This window comes from Panthera uncia, assembly GCF_023721935.1.
Source record: "Panthera uncia isolate 11264 chromosome B2 unlocalized genomic scaffold, Puncia_PCG_1.0 HiC_scaffold_25, whole genome shotgun sequence".
NCBI classification, from domain to species: Eukaryota; Metazoa; Chordata; class Mammalia; order Carnivora; family Felidae; genus Panthera; species Panthera uncia.
Window position 1 is genome coordinate 9,024,678 of NW_026057581.1, and position 20,180 is coordinate 9,044,857.

The following is a 20,180-nucleotide window of genomic DNA, read 5'->3' on the forward strand; positions in this document are numbered from 1 at the left end:
CCATAAAATCTTGTTTCAAATCCACTGTGCTTCAGAGATAGGACCACAAGCGGTTAGATAGGATGGTCCGACGCGGCCGTGATTCAGTGTAGATAAAAGGCCAAGGAGAAATAACTGAGAGCATGACCTAGGGACTCTCCCAGGGGACCATTCTTCATTCAGGTCAACACCTATTTTACAGGGGCGCCTGGGTGGCTCAGTCGGTTGAGCGTCCGACTTCAGCTCAGTCGTCATGATCTTGTGGTTCGTGAGTTCGAGCCCCGCGTCGGGCTTCGTGCTGACGGCTCGGAGCCTGGAGCCTGCTTCGGATTCTGTCTCTCCCTCTGTCTCTCTGCCACTTCCCTGCTCATGCTCTGTCTCTCCCTGACTCTCAAAAATAAAGAAACGTAATGAAAAAAATAATAAAAAACCTACATGTTTTACAAAGCTCTGGTTAGGCACCCGAGACACACAAAGAGGAATCACACACGGTCTTCTACTTCAAGGAGCCTACCTTGTTTTAACTATGGCCACCGACTCACGGTCAATATGCATGAAAAGTGTCTCCAAGAATTCTTGCTGACGTAAGGTGTCAAATTCAGGTCTACAAGTTTAGATCTGTTCCCTGGGCTCTGTGGGTTTGACATATATAGGTATGTCCCTCTTTTTTTCTTCAGGTTACATATGAATTTCAACCCAATTCTAGCATATGATAAACACAATTGATTTCCTTGCTCTTTATTTTCTGTCCCGCTTTATGCTTAAACATAACATGAGTGACTTATAGCTGTCCAGGAAAATGGGGAGTGCATTTTTATGGAAATCTTCAATCTTAGGAATTAAAGAAGAGAGAAAATGGAAGAAGGTTGATACGGCTTACTTATTTTTTTTTTTTAAGGCGACTCCTTTTTGAAAATCATTCTTCCGTGTGTTCATTAACTATTTTTAGGTGAACACACACAGAGACATACACACAACTACAGTCTCTCAATGGACTGCCTAAGTTTGTGAAGGAAATAGCAAATGTTTTAGAAAATGCTTAAAATATTTAAGGTGATATTTAAAACATTTAAGACAATATTTAAATAAAATTTAAGAAACATGCTAAAATGTACGAATTTGCATGAGGCATTGTATGTAGATTGCAATTCTTCCATTGGAAATTAAACTTTGTAATAAAAGATAAAATTTCAACACGTGAACTCAATATGCACATCAAAAGTGCTAAAATTCACCTTGTATCACGAAGAATTGAGAAACCGTAACTTGAGGAAATAACGGCATCTTGTTCCACTAGGAATTTGCATATTTTGCCAATGCTTATGTAATGAATCTCTCAGAAAATTCCTTCCTAAACTGTGAGATTTCTTATTGGAAAAAATTCTTATTGGCACAGAAAATTGGGCTTGCAGGGGCGCCTGGGTGGCTCGGTCAGTGAAGCGTCCAACTCTTGGTTTTGGCTCAGGCCGTGATGTCAGGGATGGTGGGTTCAAGTCCCTCATCCGGCTCCACGCTGAAGGCAAGAAGCCGGAGTAGGGATTCTCTCTCTCCCTCTCTCTCTCTCTCTCTCTCTCTCTGCCCCTCCCCCCTTCAAAATAAATACTAAACTTAAACCAAAAAAGGAAGTTGGTCTTGCAATCTCTTTAAACATTTTAAATTCAGTTCCTCTTCAGCTACGTCTTTGCTCCTAGAATATAGGGAACACCTTTTGTTCTTTCTGCAGAAACCCGTGTGTTTACTTTTATGGACTCAGAGGGGCTTTTCAAATTAACGTCAATTTTTACGGCCCCTTTTTCATATCCTGTGTGTGAATTTACTGTGGACACTTATGAATGATGGAACTACCTCCAGCAGGCCACTGGTGAGTTAAGTGGCTCACGTGAGTGTAGAAAACCTCAGGCAATATGGCTCAGACCTGAGTTTCAGCACCGAGGCAAAAGTTTTTAGAGCCAGCCAGGATAGGAATCAATATAAAGGAGGCACTTGAACACAAAGCACGCTTAAAAAATTCGTTGAAAATTTGAGAGCATTTTCAACGAAGTAGATATGATGGAACGTTGTCTCCCTTGAACAAATTCCCGTTTGTCAGAGTTTTCTTTATCTTTTAAAGTACTGATTGGATCAATGCTCAAGGTAGAACTAGGTACAATTACAATCCTAAAACCTTTTGGGCAACGGTTCTAATTAATGTAATTAATATTGTAGCAAAACATCATGGGCTGTAATTGAAAGAAATCATCTGGGTCTGAAGGAGACCTACTGAGGGCAGCCTTGTTAAGATGAACTCTGAGGTGTGTAAATTAATTTCCTGGATTCGCAAAGCAGGAAAGGGGAGGTTTTCCTTCCTTAGGATACTGGAGGGTTTGGTGGTTGGCCCTGTTGAGACCCCCGGGCTATCTGTGCTGATTAACATATATGTAATTAAAGTGCACCAGCTAGAAAGGGAACGAGTTTTACTTGGCTCTGTACTACTGTGAATAATTTCTTTCTGTCTACGTTATTTACCTTCTGTGTATGTGTGTGTGTGTGGGGGGGGGGGGGGGGTAGGTCTAGTTTCCCTGGACATCCTACTGCTGTCTTGTTTAGGATTATTGCTTCTTATTCTAGCAGACGCTAAAGAACAGACAAGCTTTCCCCTAGCATTCAAGCTAGATTTTCTTTCCGTTCATATCACCATTTTTAAGCCACATTTTTCATCACAGGGTAAGAAACACTGTAAATAATTGAGGTGATCCATCAAGAGACCCATTCTTGATAATGAAAAATTGCATAACTCCATAGAAGTCAATTAAAAACCACAAACTTCAGACCCCTTTACTCAGAGAAGATTTATTTTTATAGGAGGCATTTAATACAATAGATTATGGGAAGGGGCTCAGAATTTTTTAAAGTTCTGAAAATTCAGTTAAAGCTTGACAATAAACGTAAGATTTATACAGTTTCGAAGTATAGAAGTCCTTAGAGGGAAAAGGGTTCCCCCCACCCCCTTCCTTTTTGAGGTATCAGAGATGTTCAGGACTTTATGACCGGATCAGAAATGACATCCCACTGTGGGATACTTTTTCATTCTTTTCAAAATTTTAAATGCTTCTTACGCTTTGCTAGTCCCTATACAATGAAAAGTAGATAAACTAAGAAGGCAGGATATTTTCATTTGCAAAGCCAAATATCTGAATACTTAGGACTAGACAAATGACTCAAAATGTTTTTGTTGTCTGGTTGGTCACAGCCAATACAATAGCATGTAATATCTTATACATGTCCATGTAATTAAAACAAAATGACAGTGTCGTTAGAGATATCCAAACTATGCAAGTGGCCAAGGTGAAAATGCCAAGTGTGTAAAATGTAATGTGCCTAACGCTTTTCTTCCCTTTCAGTGGTTTTTCATGCCCCAAACATAACGTTAACTAAGAAGCAACACCTATCCTCAAACACAAAAATACTTAACCATTTGTTTTAAGGTTAGTAATCGCCCGCTATAAATTTGAACTGTGCCTAACGGCTTAAGTAGTGTTCAGCAGTCAGGCCCGGCAGATGCTTAACTCCAACCAGCAGTGCTCATGCGACTTGCTTCCTCCTGGAATTAAATGGCTAAGGAAAAAGGACGGATTGTCCCCTTTATTTAATAACAAAGAACACAATCCTTCGAATTCTTCAGATTTGGAATTCCAGCAGTGTTTTTCTGTTTTCCTCTTGGTGTGTGACAAGAATGAATAATATCAAAAATAAAAATAAACCTCATCTAAACAAGCAGTCCTTTGACTTTATAAGGCTCAACACCAAATACATCAAATTCTAAAAATACCGAAGACCAGTGAAATGTCAAAGCTGGGGGGTAACGTGCTGTGGACAGGACAGATTTTTAAGCCTTTCAATGTATCTGAATGTACTGGCATTAACTTTGTTCATTTATGCTGACGGTTGCCTCTTCAACTGACTACTAGGGACCATGATATTTCATATTCATATAAATATTTGACTTTGACCCCAGAAAAAGTCCCTTGGGTCTGTAATACTTTTATTCTTGTATAATCTGAAACAAATCCTTTCTTTTTAAAAAATCAAACAGACCACATTACACACACAGTTGACTAACTATTTACAAAGCACCCAATTAAATCCTACTTAATTCTCTCTCACTCTAAAAATTCCATCCAACTGGTGTGCAAAGTACTGATCACGCTAAATGCACAATGTTCACAAACCCTGATAGTCCTACACAACCTAGAAAACACTTTGTTAAAGAGAAAAGAAAGTCTTAAAAAATAGGTAAAGGGTTTTGAAGAAACGAGACCAGAAATCACAGTACAAGACAGATAAATCTACTTTAATATTCACATGTAAAAGTTACACATCACGAGAGGTTGGACAGTAGTTTAGCAGTTAACTAACATAGCTATAGTGAAAATCATTTTTATAAAAAAATAATCTAGATGCGGTCATCAGAATTTTTTGGTCTACTTAAGTTAATGTTTGAAGATCGACTTTTATCCCTGCTTGAAGGATTTGCCATTATGCCTTGTTTTTTTTTCTCCCACTGTTGCCTATTAATATTCTTTGGAGGAAGGAGAGCAGAAAACGTTCATTTCCAAGAGTCTGTCCTTTGGTAGCAAGCAGAGAACATTTTTCATTTCTATGACTTAAATAATCTGTACAGACATGAAACGCAGTGACATTAAGCTTTAGTGTAAAATGAAGAATGATAAGCATTTTTCTTCACTTTCATAAAACAGTAGATTTCATAAACTCCTTAAGGATCCAAGCATTTCCCCATTCCCTATGCAAAACCATTCAGAATCCATTTTGACCTCGGTTGAAAAGCAAACACTTACTCTTTATATATTACACTATCGAACCCTGTACTTAAAAACTGATAAAGTAGATTTCCAACAGGTATGTTTCAAATACAAAGGCTTCAATCTAGGTTAAAGAAAACACATTTGAATGGACTCAGAACAAGTTTATTTTGTGATTAAACATCTCATGCAGTCATGCTGGACCACTAACTCTATTACTTCCAAGTCCCCACGACACTGGATAAAACAGAAACAAATTAAATGCTAGGCCAAACAGTAACGACATTCAAGATATCAAGAGCTCTGCAATGGAGCTGAAAAATAATTTTCCAAAAGAAATAATCCCATAGATTTAAAAAAACACACACATAATATTTACAAAAAATATTTAATTAAAAATATCTTATAATTACAGTAGTCTATTAAAGCATATACTTTCTCACACTTATAGAACATCTCTATATATACATGGTATGAAATGTCACTCAGATATCTATACAATATGTAACATTCTTGCAGGGAAAAGAAAGTTCCCTGCCCCCCCATTATAATCATCTATTTTAAACAATAGATGTCAAAAAAAAATATCTACAATGCTCTGTTATATTAGTAAAGCTTCAAAACAAAAATTGAGCTCCTTGGTCACAAAGTAGGCTTCTAAAGTTGATTTTCTCTTGATCTTCTAATTTATCAGTTCTGTCACACTTAAGCTTAGAAGTTTAACTGCACCTCCGAAAACACAGAAATGTACATTTCACAGCGGTTATAAATGAAGAGACAAAAGAGAATACATACGCAGAATGTTTATGAACGTGCAAAAAAAAAAAAAAAAAAGAAAAAAAAACGATGAAAGTTTTATCTTTCTTCCCCCGCTCTTGGAATGACAAATGTAACGTTTCTAGGATTTGCTGATTTTTTCTTTTTTCCTTTCCTTTCCTTTCCTTTCCTCGGGTGGCTTTTTCTCTAACTTCTGCTCTTTCCCCCTCCCTCTCTAGTGCTCCTGGCTCGGGCGCAGGCGGCCGCACACCTGTGGAAGAGGAATGAATAGATGGGGTGTGTGAACCTTCCCGCTGCAGACTAACGGGCGCCACCGACCAAACTCAAGACATGCTTGATCAACAACCCAAAACAAACCACCGGGTCAGACAACAGCCGCAGCCCGCGGCCGGCCAGGCGACCGGCAGGCAGCTGCCGCCCCCATCACCGCCCCCCCCCCCGCCCCGCCCCGCCCCAGGAATCCCGGATCGGGGATCCGCTCGCAGGTCCGGCCCGCATCCCACTTTGTGGGTGTCAGACAGCGCGGGGGTGGGTGCACATCGGACGGTCTCCATGCTCACGAGGGTGCCCTCCGTCGGCGGGAAGGAGGGCAGTTGCCCTCCGGTCACCGGTGAGACACGGGGGTGGCGGGGACGGGTGGGGGGACAGGAGCTGATCCGTCTCCATTTAGAGCGAACCCCAATTACTAAAGCGAAGTACGCTTGCACGGAGAGGGGGTGTCCGCCTCACTGGGAGTTCGCCCTCAGAAATGTTAGGGGCGAAGAACACTGCGGTGGTGCCTGGCACCCGCAGCCCCCGGGGACGGGCGTCTCTGGGGACCGGCCCCCGGAGGAGGGACACGCGCGCTCACCTGGACAGCGCGGCTCAGCGGCACAGAATGCTGTCGCCCTGCTTGTTCACCGCGCCGGCCTGGAACAGCAACGGAACACCAAGGGAAAGGTTAGCCGGCGCAAACGTCGCCCTCGGCGCGGTCCCGGACTCGTTCTCGGAAGCCAGGCTGGCACCCACCCCCACCCCCACCCCCGCCAGCAGCCGCGGGGGGCTCCCCCACCCCACCCCACCCCACCCCGGGCGCAGGCTGGACTTGACAGCCCGGGAGGCGCACAGCCCCAGTCCCGCCCCGCGCGCGTCCACCCGGACCCGCGCTCGCCGCGCGGAGCCCGCGGCCGGCGGCCCCGGGCGCCCGGAGAAGGAGTGGGGGGGGGGGTTGCTGTCATTCCCCGCCGCCCCTGCCCCGAGGAAGGGGAGCGGCCGCGGCCGGCCACCCCGCCACCGCCCTCCCGCGGCCGCCGGCCTCTCACCGGGTCCGTGTTGAGCGCCGTGAGCGGGGTCCGCGGCGGCGCGGCCGGACAGGTCCCGGCTGGGTGGTGCGGTGGCGCGGGCGGCGGCGGCTGCCTCAGCAGAGCCGGGTGCGTCTCCAGCGCCAGCTGCAGGTCCAGGATGTAGTCGATAACGTGCTGCAGGATCTCCACTTTGCTGACTTTCTTGTTGGGCGGGATGGTGGGCACCAGCCTCCGCAGGCGGCTGTAGCAGTCGTTCATATCGCACTGCAGGCACAGCGCCGGCTCGTCGGCCGCCGCCTCCGCCGCCTTGCAGCGCGCTGCCGCCGCCGCGGCCGCCGCGGCCGCCGAGCCACCCAGGCTGTGGCCGTGCTCGGCCAGGCAGCGCAGGGCCAGCTCCCCTCCGCCGCAGCCCGACGGCGCCTTGCGGCCCGAGGGGCGCACGGGGCTCACCGCCTTCATCGCGCGCGCCCTGCGCCCTGCGCGAGCCGACCGGCTGGGGCGAGCGAGGGACGCAGGCAAGCTCCGGGCCCCCGCCCGCGGCCGGCTCCGCTCCCCTTGCCTTCGCGCCCGGCGCGCTCGGTCCGCGCTCGGGGCACCGCGAGGCTCCCGGCGATCCCGCGCCCAAGAATTGACGGGAGGGTCGCTCCGGGAATCTCCGCTCAGTGGGCGACACGCTCGGCCGGGACCAAAAGGCAAGAAAAATCGAGAGCACCGGAGAGAAAGCAGCCCACCGGGTTCCCTAGTCGCCCCCTTCGGAGCTCCGACTACAGCCCGGCCGCCGCCGCCGCCGCCGCCGCCGCCGCCGCCGCCGCCGCCGCCGCGCTCCCCTGCCGGAGGCGTCCCCACCGCCCCACCGACTCAGTAGCGCGCCTCCTCTACGCTCTCGCCCCGCCGGCCGCGCAGCTGCATTTATAGAGCCGCGCGCCCCGGGGGCGGGGCCAGCGCGCTGGCGGGGTCGCCGCGCGAGCCGAGCGGAGCGGGGCTGGGCGCGCGGGCGGGTGCGCGGAGCGAGGCGGCGAGGGCGGAGGCTCCGGGCGGCGCTGGAGGGAGGGTAGGGGACGGTGGGGGGGACGGTGGGGGAGGGCGGGGAGCCGGGCAACCCGGGCGGACGGGTGGGCGGGGGGTCGGGAGTGGCCAACCAATCGGGCGGACGGTGCCACCTCAGGGAACGACGCTCGGGCCAATGGGAAGGGCACTCCATTCCGTCAACGCCGTGGGTCGGGGTTCTGAGAAAAGAGAGCTGAGTGGGAGTCGGGCCAGGCTGGTGTGCGCCCTAGGGAGGGGAAAAGAGAGGGAGAAGTTCCCGGGAAGAACTGCGGGAATGTGCGGCTGGAATTCACTCTCCCCCGGCCCGGGCTGCTGGGGAGGGGGCGCCGGGCCCTGCCGGAGGATCTCCTGCCACCCCTCGCAGCAGCGCGGCGACCGGGGACCCTCCGCCACCCAGCACTCCAGCCCGGGGATTCCAGTGCCTTGAGAAGGACGCCGTTCGAGAAGGCACGATCGTTCTCCTCTGTATTTTCCCTCTCAGGCTCACTATTCGCCTTTTGACAATCGCCGAAACCATCATGATGGAATGGAGTGGAATGTGCAGCCTTTCCGTTTTCATTTTTTAAAAGGTTAAAGCTTAGCAGGAAAAAGGAAAACCACACACACACACACACACACACACGCACGCACGCACGCACACACACAAAGGAAAAGAGTGCCGAACGCAGATTTTTGGTGAAGGGACAGGCAAAGAAAACAAAAAGCGTCCTAAGGTTTTTCTTTTACCCGTCTAGATGCACAAGTGGGCTCGAGAAATCCAAATGCCTGAGAGCATTAAATTAGGGCACGTAAATATTAAAAATGCATGGGCACGGAGTATTTAAAATTCCACCATGACATATAATATTAATCCGTTTTATGTAAAATTCATACCTGTAACTTAATGTAGGCCATTAACACACAGCCCCACGTGTTAGTCTAAGTACCCCGCTTTAAATAAGACGCTAAGAATGTCCAAAGTCTCCTCCTTTTGCAGCAAAGCATTAAAATTCACACTTCTAGTCCCTGGAGTCCTGCTTGGACCACACCCTGCAGAAAGTCTGTTAATTAAGGACGTTTCTGTGATGTCTGATAGAAAAGCTGTCCTTTAAAGGTTCAAATAGAATTGCACAATGAACTTTGATAGGACCTGGTGTGTGTGCATCAAGGCAAAATTGAGCCCTTCGGTTGAGACATGAGCTCAAAGAGTCTCTGGTCAATGGGGTTATAAATTTTGAGTGTCTTCAGCCTGCAAACCCCCCGCCTTTAGACACACTAGAAGATGGGTCACCTCAAGAATTTTCGTTTGCGTGCATGATATAGATTGGTGCCTTCATTTTTACAGATCGTCAGGAGAAAGAGCTATGGACCTTGCCTCTTCCTGTCCACCCTCTGCAAGGAAGCTTTCCCTCTCTCCCAGCACTGTAATACCTGCATCAGGCAGGTAGGTATTTTGTTTAGCCGCGTGGGTATTTTATAACTATTGCATGACTATTTCCCCAGAGCACATTCCTTTTTCCTGATGAAATGAGGAGTAAGTATTTAATGCTGGTTTCACAGGAAGATGCAACAACCCTCCTCTCCCATGATCCTTATACATTACTGCCTCTAAGAATTGTGTCAAAACGAGGGACATTCTCATTCACTTATGTGCATACCTACCTAGATGGTCCACAGACAGACTTGCCAAGAGAACAATTGTAAAACCCCAAAGAAGACTTTCTTCTAAATACAGGCATAGTTTTACATATTCTTAAAGTAAATAAACACAGAGAATATTGTCATTTTAGACAGAAAGGTGGGCAAAGAAGCACCAGTGGGCATTAGCTACTATGTGGGAGTTTGTGATATCAGCACAGATGATAACAGTAAGGGGATATTATGTATGAATGCTTTTGTTCCACTGATATTTTTTTCTTTGCTAGAGTTTTTTTTTTTTTTTTAATGTTTAAGAGAGAGAGAAGGAGGAAGAGAGAGAGAGGGAGAGAGAGAGAGAGAGAGAGAGAGAGAGAGAGAGAGAGATACAGCACTATCAGGGGAGGGGCAGAGAGAGAGGGAGACACAGAATCCGAAGCATGCTCCAGGCTCCGAGCTGTCAGCACAGAGCCTGTTGTGGGGGTTCGAACTCACAAACTGTGAGACCATGACCTGAGCCGAAGTCGGATGCTCAACCAACTGAGCCACCCCGGAGCCTCCGTTTGTTAGAATTTACCAGCTGCTCGAATATTTAAAACCTCAGATTTTTTTTCTGGCAAAGCTGAACTATGTTAATATACCCAGGGCACACTCATTTCAAAACTTTACAGATCATAAGTTGATTAAAGCTTAAGTTTTTAATCTGTGACGCCAAGAAACAACATATCCATCTCTCCGGACTTTGCTAAATCTCAGGGAGCCATACCCTGGGTGTGACAAGTGCCAAACAAGTGCCAGAGTTTCAGGTTTTGTTGGAGTAGCTGTGTGTTACTGGCTTCATGTCAGAATAGCCGGGGTTACCTTGGAGGCTAAGTTCAAAGGAATGTACCCTGGCCACATGATCGAGAACACCCAGGAAAAATGGGATCCCCTGAATCCTGCCAGCAGAATAGGCATAAGCAGTTATTATGTTCCTCGTTTTTGAAGGTTGGAAGATATTAAACAATTAAAGGCTAGGAAAGCATTCTCCAATGGAAAAAAAAAAAAAAGAATCCAATCCTGTGCTTTTTGGCCTACAAAACCTGACCGTCCTAGGAGCGAAGCAATGTATGTTTTTGATTCTTAGACACCATCACTGGCATGACGTCAAAGCTGAAGTCATAAAAGACTCCCGTCACTGGTAGTTCAAACCAGAGTTTACTCAGCAATTACGGGATTTGGGGAAAACTTTGCAAGCTGCATTATTTCTACCGTGTGGAGAAGGAAACTCTGTTTCCCACGACTCTTACATCAAAATGCTTCCCTTGCCCTTGCGAAAATAAGACGGGCTAGCCAAGAGCCCTTTGCCACGGAAGTGCTACAGGCTCCCAAAATGTTCCTCTGAGGGATCCCGGAATGAAATAGTCCGAGGAAAATTGCTGGGGAGCCCTGGTGACCAGAGTCATGTGTACACCCTTCCTTCAGACAAAGAGTTCTGCAGCCCTTTCTTGGGATGCTTTCTAGATGCTAATCAGACCCTTGCTGAACTGCAACCCCCAGGCTCTTAGAATTCACAATCGCCCTGTGTTTACATGAAGCCAGGGTATCCGAGCATATTGTGCTATTCAGTCCAAATGCCTTTTTAGGACTTGATACTTCTTTCCCTATGGCTTGCGGTGAAGCAGTGGGTGGGCTCAGACACACAGATTAACACGAGCGTTCCCATGCCTTGCTGCCTCTGAGGATGGAAATGGTCACTGAAGGAGGCACATACATTTTTTCCAGGCATGAGGAACCCGTACGTCCTCTGCTGCAGGACTGTCCCTTGCTCCAAAGAGTAAACTGGGCAGTGTGGCAGTTCAGGCTCAAGGCTGCTTTATCTGGCACTGACTGTTACAGACTTACTTCTGCTACCCTTGGACAGCTAATACCAGTCCCGGAAACACTGATAACCTTTCGATTTGCCCAGCCTTGGAAAAGGCTTATTATAAGAAGGGGACATTATATATTGAACATAGCCTAGCAGATGTGGCCATCAAAAATGCCTCCTTCAGGAATTTTGAAAGGTAGTCTGTTGAAATAAGAAGTAGCTGATTTGGGGAAGAAACAGGTAGCATTTGTTTTTACTCTAGGAGATATAAAGAGCGTGGGCTGAAAAGTCAGAACGCCTGGGCTCCAATTTTGGCTCCTTGGTTTAGTTTTATATCATTAAGCTGGATTTTTAAACTCTTGTGCCTCTCATATATGAAATGAGGATAAAAACCGTATCTACTTTATGAGGTGTTCATGTATCCCTCTATATAAACTTGTGTGTAATTCTTAGAACAGGATCTGGCACTTAATTAGTGTTAAACTTTATTATTATTTTTGGTAAATATTATTTCTCAGTCGGTGGCTTGTCTTTTCATTTGCTTAACAATCTTTTGAGAGCACAGGTTTTTAATTTTGATGATGTTCATTTTATCAATTTGTTCTTTTGGTTTTGAATCGAAGAAATCTTGGCATAACCCAAGGTAAGGAAGGTTCTGTCTTGTGTTTTTGTCTAGATGTTTTATAATTCTTAGGCCCAGTTGGTTTCATGGAACACAACTTATGCAGCCACACAGGGTCCCAGGCTTGGTTTCATGCCTTGATGTTACCATCTTGAAATTCTCAGCAATTTTGAACAAGGGGACCCGTGTGTTTTCATTTTGCACTGGGCCCACAAATTACGTAGCCAAGTGCCGGTTTTAGGTTGTATGTTTAGGTCTGTGATCCATTTTCTGGTTATTTGCGTATGTAGTTCGAGATGTGGATTGAAGTTAATATTGTTGCATACGCATGTCCGGTAGACCCAGCACCCTTTGTTGAAAAGACAATCCTTTTTCCATTGGGTCGGCTTTGTACCTTTGTCAACAATTGGTTGTGTACGTGTATGGTTCTATTTCTGGCCTCTGAATTTTGTTTCTTGGGTCTGTTTGTCTGCTTTTACACCACACTTGCTCGGTTCCTATAGCTTTATAATAAGTCTTGAAATCAGGTAGCGTGAAGTCATGTAGCGTTCATTGACTGATCCTTCCAGCTTTGTTGTTCTTCATTTCAAAGCTGTTTGACTTTTCTGGGTATATGTTGCATTTCCATATGCTTGTTCAAATCAGTTTGTGAGTTTCTTAAAAAAAATATATATATAAAGAGCATATACCGAGAACATATAAAGGTCTCTCAAAACTCAATAGTAAAGAAGGAAAAAACCCAATTAAAACGTGGGCAAAAGACTTGACCAGACAGTCCACTAAATAAGTTCTACATGTGATAAATGAGCACAGGAAAAGAGGCTCAGTATCACCAGTCATTTGGAGGATGCTTCAAAGCTACTATGAGATATCACTACACACCTGTCAGAACAGCTAACGGTAAAAAAAAAAACCAACCATACTAAATGTTGGTGAGAACCCAGAGCACCTGGAATTCTCAGCACTGCTGGTGGGAATGTAAAATGAGAAAAGCCACTTTGGAAAACAGTTTGGCAGTTTCTGAAAACAAAAACAAAAACATACGCATACCACGTAACATACTATAATTCTGTTTGGCGTCTATCCAAGAGAAATAAAATAATATATCCATAATATATCCAAGGGCCATGTAGGGACACAAGAACAATGGGTATGTTTATTATCCAGATGGTGGTAATGCTGATGTCAAACGTATCAAGTTGTGCGATCTATGTATCTCTATCTCTCAGTGTATCATATGTGGTTTTACATTTATGGCAGTTATATCTCCATAAAGCTTTTAAAAAGTATTAATTTTTAAAATGAGCACTTGAATCTTAGAAGAGCTTTTTCCATGAATCCACCAGCTTTCATTCTCTAACTTCTGTAAATAGACATTTGGTAGTCTCTCTCTCTCTTTGTCTCTCTCTCTCTCTCCCTTAACTTCTGGCTCGTAGTGCTGTCAGGGGTCACAGCCTTAACCGAATGCTGGTGAGATACCCTCCAGAGCAGGCATGAGGCATGTGCGATTTGATATTTCAGCTGTCATGGTTATCCATTAACATATTCAGTCTCTTGCTGGAAATGGACTCTGCTAAAACCATATCCACTCCTCCCTGATTTGTATTGTTCTCATGTGGCATGGATTTGAGGCTCCGAGGAGGAGCTCTCGACCTGATGATTTGAAAGACTTGCCTTGTGCAAAAATGAAAGCTAGGTTCTGGGCTCTCATCTCTGTGCTCTGCCCCAGCTCCAGCCTCTGCTGACTTGGTTGCTCCACAGTGGCAGCTGCCTTCGGGCAAACACACACTGGATGGGGAAGATAAGAAGCTTCCTCCTTCCATATTCAGGATGGCTTACCGTTTTCTCCTCTTCACCCTTTCTGTCTCAAGAAAATAAACAAATCTAACAGGATTAAATGCATTCACTTCCAGAGCAGGGAATAAAAATAAATCTCGGTTGGCACCCTATTTTTGCCTCTAAAATCTTATGGCTTGGTCTATTAGCCTCAACTTCCTCATCTGGCGAGAGGAGGCCTTTCTAGGGAATGGAGACAGGATTAGCTGCTTTGAAAGCTCCAGGAGAAAGGCAGGAAGTAAACAATAGGGGGCGGTAGACTTGTGTATCATAGATACTCAGGGCCCATTGACGTCTGTGCCATTATTGAACGTGCTTGAATAGGTAAAATGGTCATAAAGATGCCAAAGAAAACAAGTTCTTGCTTTAGTTCAATCTTTAGGAGAGAAATTCAAGACAAGAATGGTATGTATGTATGTATGTATGTATTTATCAGTTAAAATTAATCCCAATAAATACTGATTGTATCTGTCTGCTACATCCTTTGAGCAGGTAGTACCACAAGGGAAGTCACTACTGAGATGTGTTCTACTCACAGCACAAACTGGTGCCAGATGTATACTGATGACGTCTTTCAGCTCCATTTCCCTTTCTCTGCCAGTGAATGCAAAAGAATCCCCTGGTATAGAAAAAGCACACTTAACTGTATTTCAATTACTTAAAAACACTCACTAAACGGTACTTTGCTTCACGTCTTCGATCTGAATGCTGGACATGAGCCCGTCACAGTAAATCTGCCTTTGCTTAGGATGTTGATATCTAGGTCACCATTCCTAAGAACGGACACAATGTTCAAGAAACAGTTGCATTTTTTTCCCCAAAGAGGAATTTTTGAGACATTTTTTGCAGATCTCACACAGTTGTCATTGTCGTTGGATGGCTCACGATGTCCATGAACTATATACCTGCATTGAAAAATAGCCCCGGAATGTAGACAAAACAGTATGAAAACTCACTTGCATATGAAATAATTGAACTAGTACATTTTCTGTTAGCAAAATATGTGCCACAAAACACTAGAGGAATTAAAGATGCACCATTAAAGGAACAAGGGACTGAGTTAACTCTGAAGTTTATCAACTTTGGTAACCCTATGTGAAAATAGTCCAGTTCAAACAAAACCATCCCTTTGGGAGGGATTATAGTTAGAACTATTTTCCCTTGAATAGAACTAAATGATATTTATAATCTTTAAAGACTAAAAGCCTTAATGAAATACTTTTTCATAAAAGTCTCTTTGACAGAATAATCTAAAAACTTGATAAAACATTACATAATAGGGGCACCTGGGTGGCTCAGTCAACTGAGCATCTGACTTCCGCTCAGGCCACGATCTCGCAGTCTGTGGGTTCAAGCCCCACATGGGGCTCTGGGCTGACAGGTCAGAGCCTGGAGCCTGCTTTGGATTCTGTCTCTTTCTCTCTCTCTCTGCCCCTCCTCTGCTCATGCTCTGTCTCTTTCAAAAATAAACAAACGTTAAAAAAATTACATAATACTAGTTGGTCCGAGGGAACCATATTTACCATTTTAAAAACATCTTCTTCATTAGGTCACCATCAATGTATGATCATCCTTGTTTGCCTTCTGTTCTAAAAATGGGTACGACTTATATTATCAGGAAAATTAAGACAGTGACTGTGACATCGTAATAATGCTACATATATCATCTTTGAGGCTTTGGGGAAGAAGATTGGAGTTGTGAAGTTGTATGATATCCAAGTGGCTTGTTGAAAAGGCTTTCACATTGGTCATCAACCCACTGTTCTGTCTTTATCAGGGATCTGCAACTTGTACTACATAAAATGAGTTCACCCTTTAGCAGATTATTAAATGGGAAAGTTTGGCGGCTACTCACATTGTCCATCAACAGTCTTCCCAGAGTGGCCAGCTCTGGATCTCTGGTGAACACGGCTGGAAGAACAGGAATGCTTTCGTTTCATCCAGCTTCTAGGAAAAGCATCCTAATATCCCAAAGAGATGCATGCTTAACATTTCTATATGATGCATTAAATAAAACCTAACTCTTCAGCCTTATTTTTGACGCTCTTTGTCAACTAATCTTTCACCAAAACTGTTTCGATTCAAGTCGACTCGGGTCAAGACTACAAAGCACGTATCGTACATTTGTTCTATGATGAGACCGTGTTTAAGATACATAAGTCTCTTGCCCTCATGGAGCTTGCTGTTGACATAATGGCTTAAGCAAATTAAAAATTAATTAATGAAATACAACGCATTCTGTGTGATAGTTCAGGCCTGTTTATGGGCCACATTGGAGGCCAAAACCAGAGCCTGAGGCAAAGGAAACTTGGAAGAGGAAGAGTTACTTGAGCTGGATCCTGAAAGATGACTTCATCAGTGGTGAAGGCTTTCCAGGTGGTGGCAACAGCAGGTGCAGAAGCTCGGAAGGGTGAAAAGCGAGGGTCTTCCTTTGCCGTTCTTTCTGCTACTGTTCAAACACTCAACTTTCCCTGCTTTACATTCCACTCGACTTTCTTTTCTCATCTCATCCTAGTCTTCCCATTGACACCATTTTTCATTTTCTTTACTTCCACTCTACAGCCGCCAATTCTTTCAAAAAGCATTATAGGACTTGGTACAATATGGCTTCCACATCCACGAAGCCATCTGTCATTAATTCCCCCACTATAATTATTTCAAAGCAACTTTACTGGTTTCCCATTTTATAATCAAGGATATAAAGATTGCAGTATAATTCAGAAACTGCAGAAAACCATAAAGACGAAAATAACCCATGCCTAGAAATAACCACCATTGATATTTCATTGTGCATATTTCCCCACGAATACGGATATTATTTCTTGAGCCAAGATTTTTAACGTGCAATATGCACTTCATGGAAATCTAAATTTCACTTTATATGGCACGGGTGTAGTTTCCTACCCATAGTTACTTGTCTTGGTCATCATTTTTGTGGTCGCATAGTATTCTATTATGTGGCTATGCCACAACTTCTTTGACAAACTATTATAAATACGTTTATTGTTTCCAACTTCGGTCTGTGATTTCTCATCACATCTGACACCCTTATTTCAACTCCACAGTACATGGCGGATTGCATCTGTCGGCATGCTACGGTGCAGTTCTCTTCAGGCTATGTTGGATTGGATCTTCAGCTGCCAAAAGCGTCTTAAGGCAGGGCCAGTTCCTCCTTTGGCTATTTTTTATGAGTCGGTAGAGAGATTTATTCATATAGAAGTGCTCAAGTGGCCCCTCAGGTGGGCTGGCACAGTCTCCTGGGGTGACATCCTAATGAAGAGCTGCTCCAGAGTGACCAGCAGATTTTGCACATACTCAGGAGGGGCTGGCTTGTCGAAATGCAAAGAGGTAGGGTTGGCGCCAAGTAATGGTGGATCCGCTCTTCAGAGACCACAGAGATCACTGGGTCAGCTGACATCCCAGGAAGGTTCTAGTTTACTTAGCAAAAAGCTTTAGGAAAGCAGCTAAAACTTTGAATTATGCGTTTGCTGGGTATTTCTCCAGGGAGGGAGGTGGGTAGAAAGCAGAGCATGTGGTCCGCAGGGGTGAGCACTGGAATTATGAGCACCATGAGTCAAACCATGTCAGTACTTCTATTACCGCTGGTTCTCTCTCTACTCAGGGTTCCGTTCTAGGCTGAGACTCTCATCCCTTCCTTTCCACTCTTTATTTTCTTGCTCTATCACCTCCTACCCCCCGAACTTAAACGCAGCTACAAAGAGTGACGATGAAGTTGATGTCCCCTCTGCACACCGCCTAATCATTCTATTCACCCACGTTGACCCAAAGCCTTCTATTCCTCCAGGTCAAACCAGTCTTCTTTTGAAGTCTGCAGTGAGCATCCTACTGTAACCCGGTAGCAGAAGATAAACTGCTTGTCCCATTGGTTAAAATGTAAACAAGGAATAAGTAAATAGAGAAAAAAACATTTTTATCAAGTTTCTTTTTGGAGATTCAGGCATTCATTCATTTTATTGAATAACCAAGCACAGAACTATGTAACTCAAGTAGGTGTAAGGGTCCCATTCAACAATATGAGTTTAGAAATGGCTATTATAACAATGCCACCAATGTAATTGTTTATTTTGGCAAATTTTGTCTTGGAATAGAAGTGTCTTTAGTACAAAAATGATTCTTTATTTTCTCAATGTAATATGATTAATGTTTTAACTTGATGAGACAGCAGTTTTACAACCCGGGTGGTCAGAATTCCGTTATTTAATTTCTGAGAGGACACAAAACAGCAATAGCGCAGCACTCTTTTTCATCCCGCCTTAGTGTATTTGCTGAGCCATCAGGCTCCAGATGCATCTTTACATCTGTCCTGCGGAACTGAGGAAGAGTGGTTATCACTCTACCAAAATGGCGGCACTAAGGTCTTTACAGCAGGCGTAACAAGGGATCTCTTCCTTCCTTATGATTTGGGTAACCTAAAAAAAAAAAAAAACCAGTGTTATCTGTTTTACGTCCTGATCAAACTTAAATTGTTTCAAAAAATGTGAAGAAGTGTTGGCCACAGCTGTATCTCTTCAGTTCTTGTCAGTACCTTTCCAGATTTGAGAGGTGGGTAGGCCCACGGAGCATGTACAAGAGACCATTTCTAAATCAGCTTGCTAGTGGGATCCAATATGGCAGAGGAGGGAAATTGGCTGAAGGTCTCCCTGTTAGTTCTCAGTCCCTTAGCATGAATAAAATCACACCTCTAAAACAATATGGCTTTTCCTCTCGGACATTTAATTTTTCTATTTCTACCAATGATTGTAACATGCTAACTAAAGGCTATTTTACAGCCGGCAGAAGAATTTGGATTAGTGATTGGGAAGTATCTGAGCACTAACAGAGCAAATAAATTTCTAAGAGCAAACTTTTCAAAGATCACGGAGAAACTAAAATCTGAGAGGTGGGGCAAGAATCCAGGTCTGACATTTAGGAAAGTAAATACAAGGAGGCAAAAAAATATTACAGGTGGTATTTTGAACCAATGAGCTATTGTAATCAGAGTCGCTAGCATATGACACAAATATTTACTAGATAAACACATAGAATTTTCCCTGTATTCACATATTTAAAGCAGAATATAATGATCTGGGTGGAAGGTTGCAGTGGAAAGTATCTATCTAGGTCCCTTCCAAATGTAAATGTCTGTGATTCCCTGGCATTCTTCTGTCATTGTGCATGCTGTTCCTTCTTCATTTGAAATCTCCAGTTAGCTTTGCAATTATAGTTTTAGTAAAATGCTTCACTGGTCTTCACTTCAATGCCTACCTAATACCACTCACTTCAGTACAGGCAGCAAAGAGATAAACAGGTACCTTGATGATGAAGGTATTTGGCTTATGCCAATAACAGAAATATCTCATCTTGCAAGAGATACAGCACTTATTTCAAAGCATCCTATTTGTTTGGTGCTTGCCTTGTACATTACCATCTAGTCCCAGAGTCTCATCTGTAACTTGGAAGACTTTTATATTCATGTAGTGGATATATTTTTGAAACACAAAGTATGAGTCTATATTATCAGTTCTGATTTCCATAAGTCATCCAAGAAAACTAGTCTCATTACTCCACAGTCCTATTGCATAGATAAATCCTGGTTATCTTCCCCATTTTTATCGACTTTTTTTTAGTAGAGTCTATAGTTGGAAACGATATGCAGTTCACCTCATATACCACAGCACATCATTGGACTCATCTTCTAATTAAAGCAGGGAAATAAATAGCCAGTTTCCCCAGAACGATGTCACTCGGAGGTCACAGTTTGGGGCAAAGCATGCATTCACTCGTTCATCTCCTCAAGTACCAAAGGATTCAAACCTGAGGAGGCTTGAATCCATTGTATTATCATTCATTCATTACCTACCAATTTGCACTAGGTCCTTCTATCTCCTCTGGAGATTTCAAGTTTTTCTTTCTTTCTTTCTTTCTTTCTTTCTTTCTTTCTTTCTTTCATATTTAGTTACTTTTGGGAGAGCACAAGTGGGAGAGGGGCAGAGAGAGGGGAAGAGAGGATCTAGAGTGGGCTCTGTGCTGACAGGCTGACAGTAGTGAGCCCGATGTGGGGCTAGAGCTCATGAACCGCGAGATCATGACCGGAGCTAAAGTTTTGTTTAAATGTTTATTTATTTTTGAGAGAGAGAGAGAGGCAGAGAAAGAGAGAGAGAATCTCAAACAGGCTCTGCACTATCAGCACATAGCCTGACGCAGGTCTTGAACTCTTGAACTGTGGGATCGTGACTTGAACCGAAATCAAGAGTTGGATACTTAACCAACTGAGCCACCCAGCTGCCCCTACTCCTGTGGAGATTTAAATCTTTATAATCATAATATGTATTTCATTCCTATCAGTAAGTTCTAGAGAATTATACTCTGCAAAT

The 20,180-nt window shown here is 44.2% G+C and overlaps 1 protein-coding gene across 1 annotated transcript; it reads right to left on the bottom strand.

The window, feature by feature from the left end:
• Positions 1-4,294: 4,294 nt before the first annotated feature.
• Positions 4,295-7,388, bottom strand: ID4 (inhibitor of DNA binding 4). The gene is made up of 3 exons (XM_049654978.1): positions 6,857-7,388; positions 6,406-6,464; positions 4,295-5,805 (listed from the first exon to the last, which is right to left on the bottom strand). Exons 1-2 carry the CDS (start codon positions 7,295-7,297, stop codon positions 6,420-6,422), a joined length of 486 nt encoding a protein of 161 aa, XP_049510935.1. The 5' UTR covers positions 7,298-7,388; the 3' UTR covers positions 4,295-5,805; positions 6,406-6,419.
• Between the last annotated feature and the right edge of the window lie 12,792 nt (positions 7,389-20,180).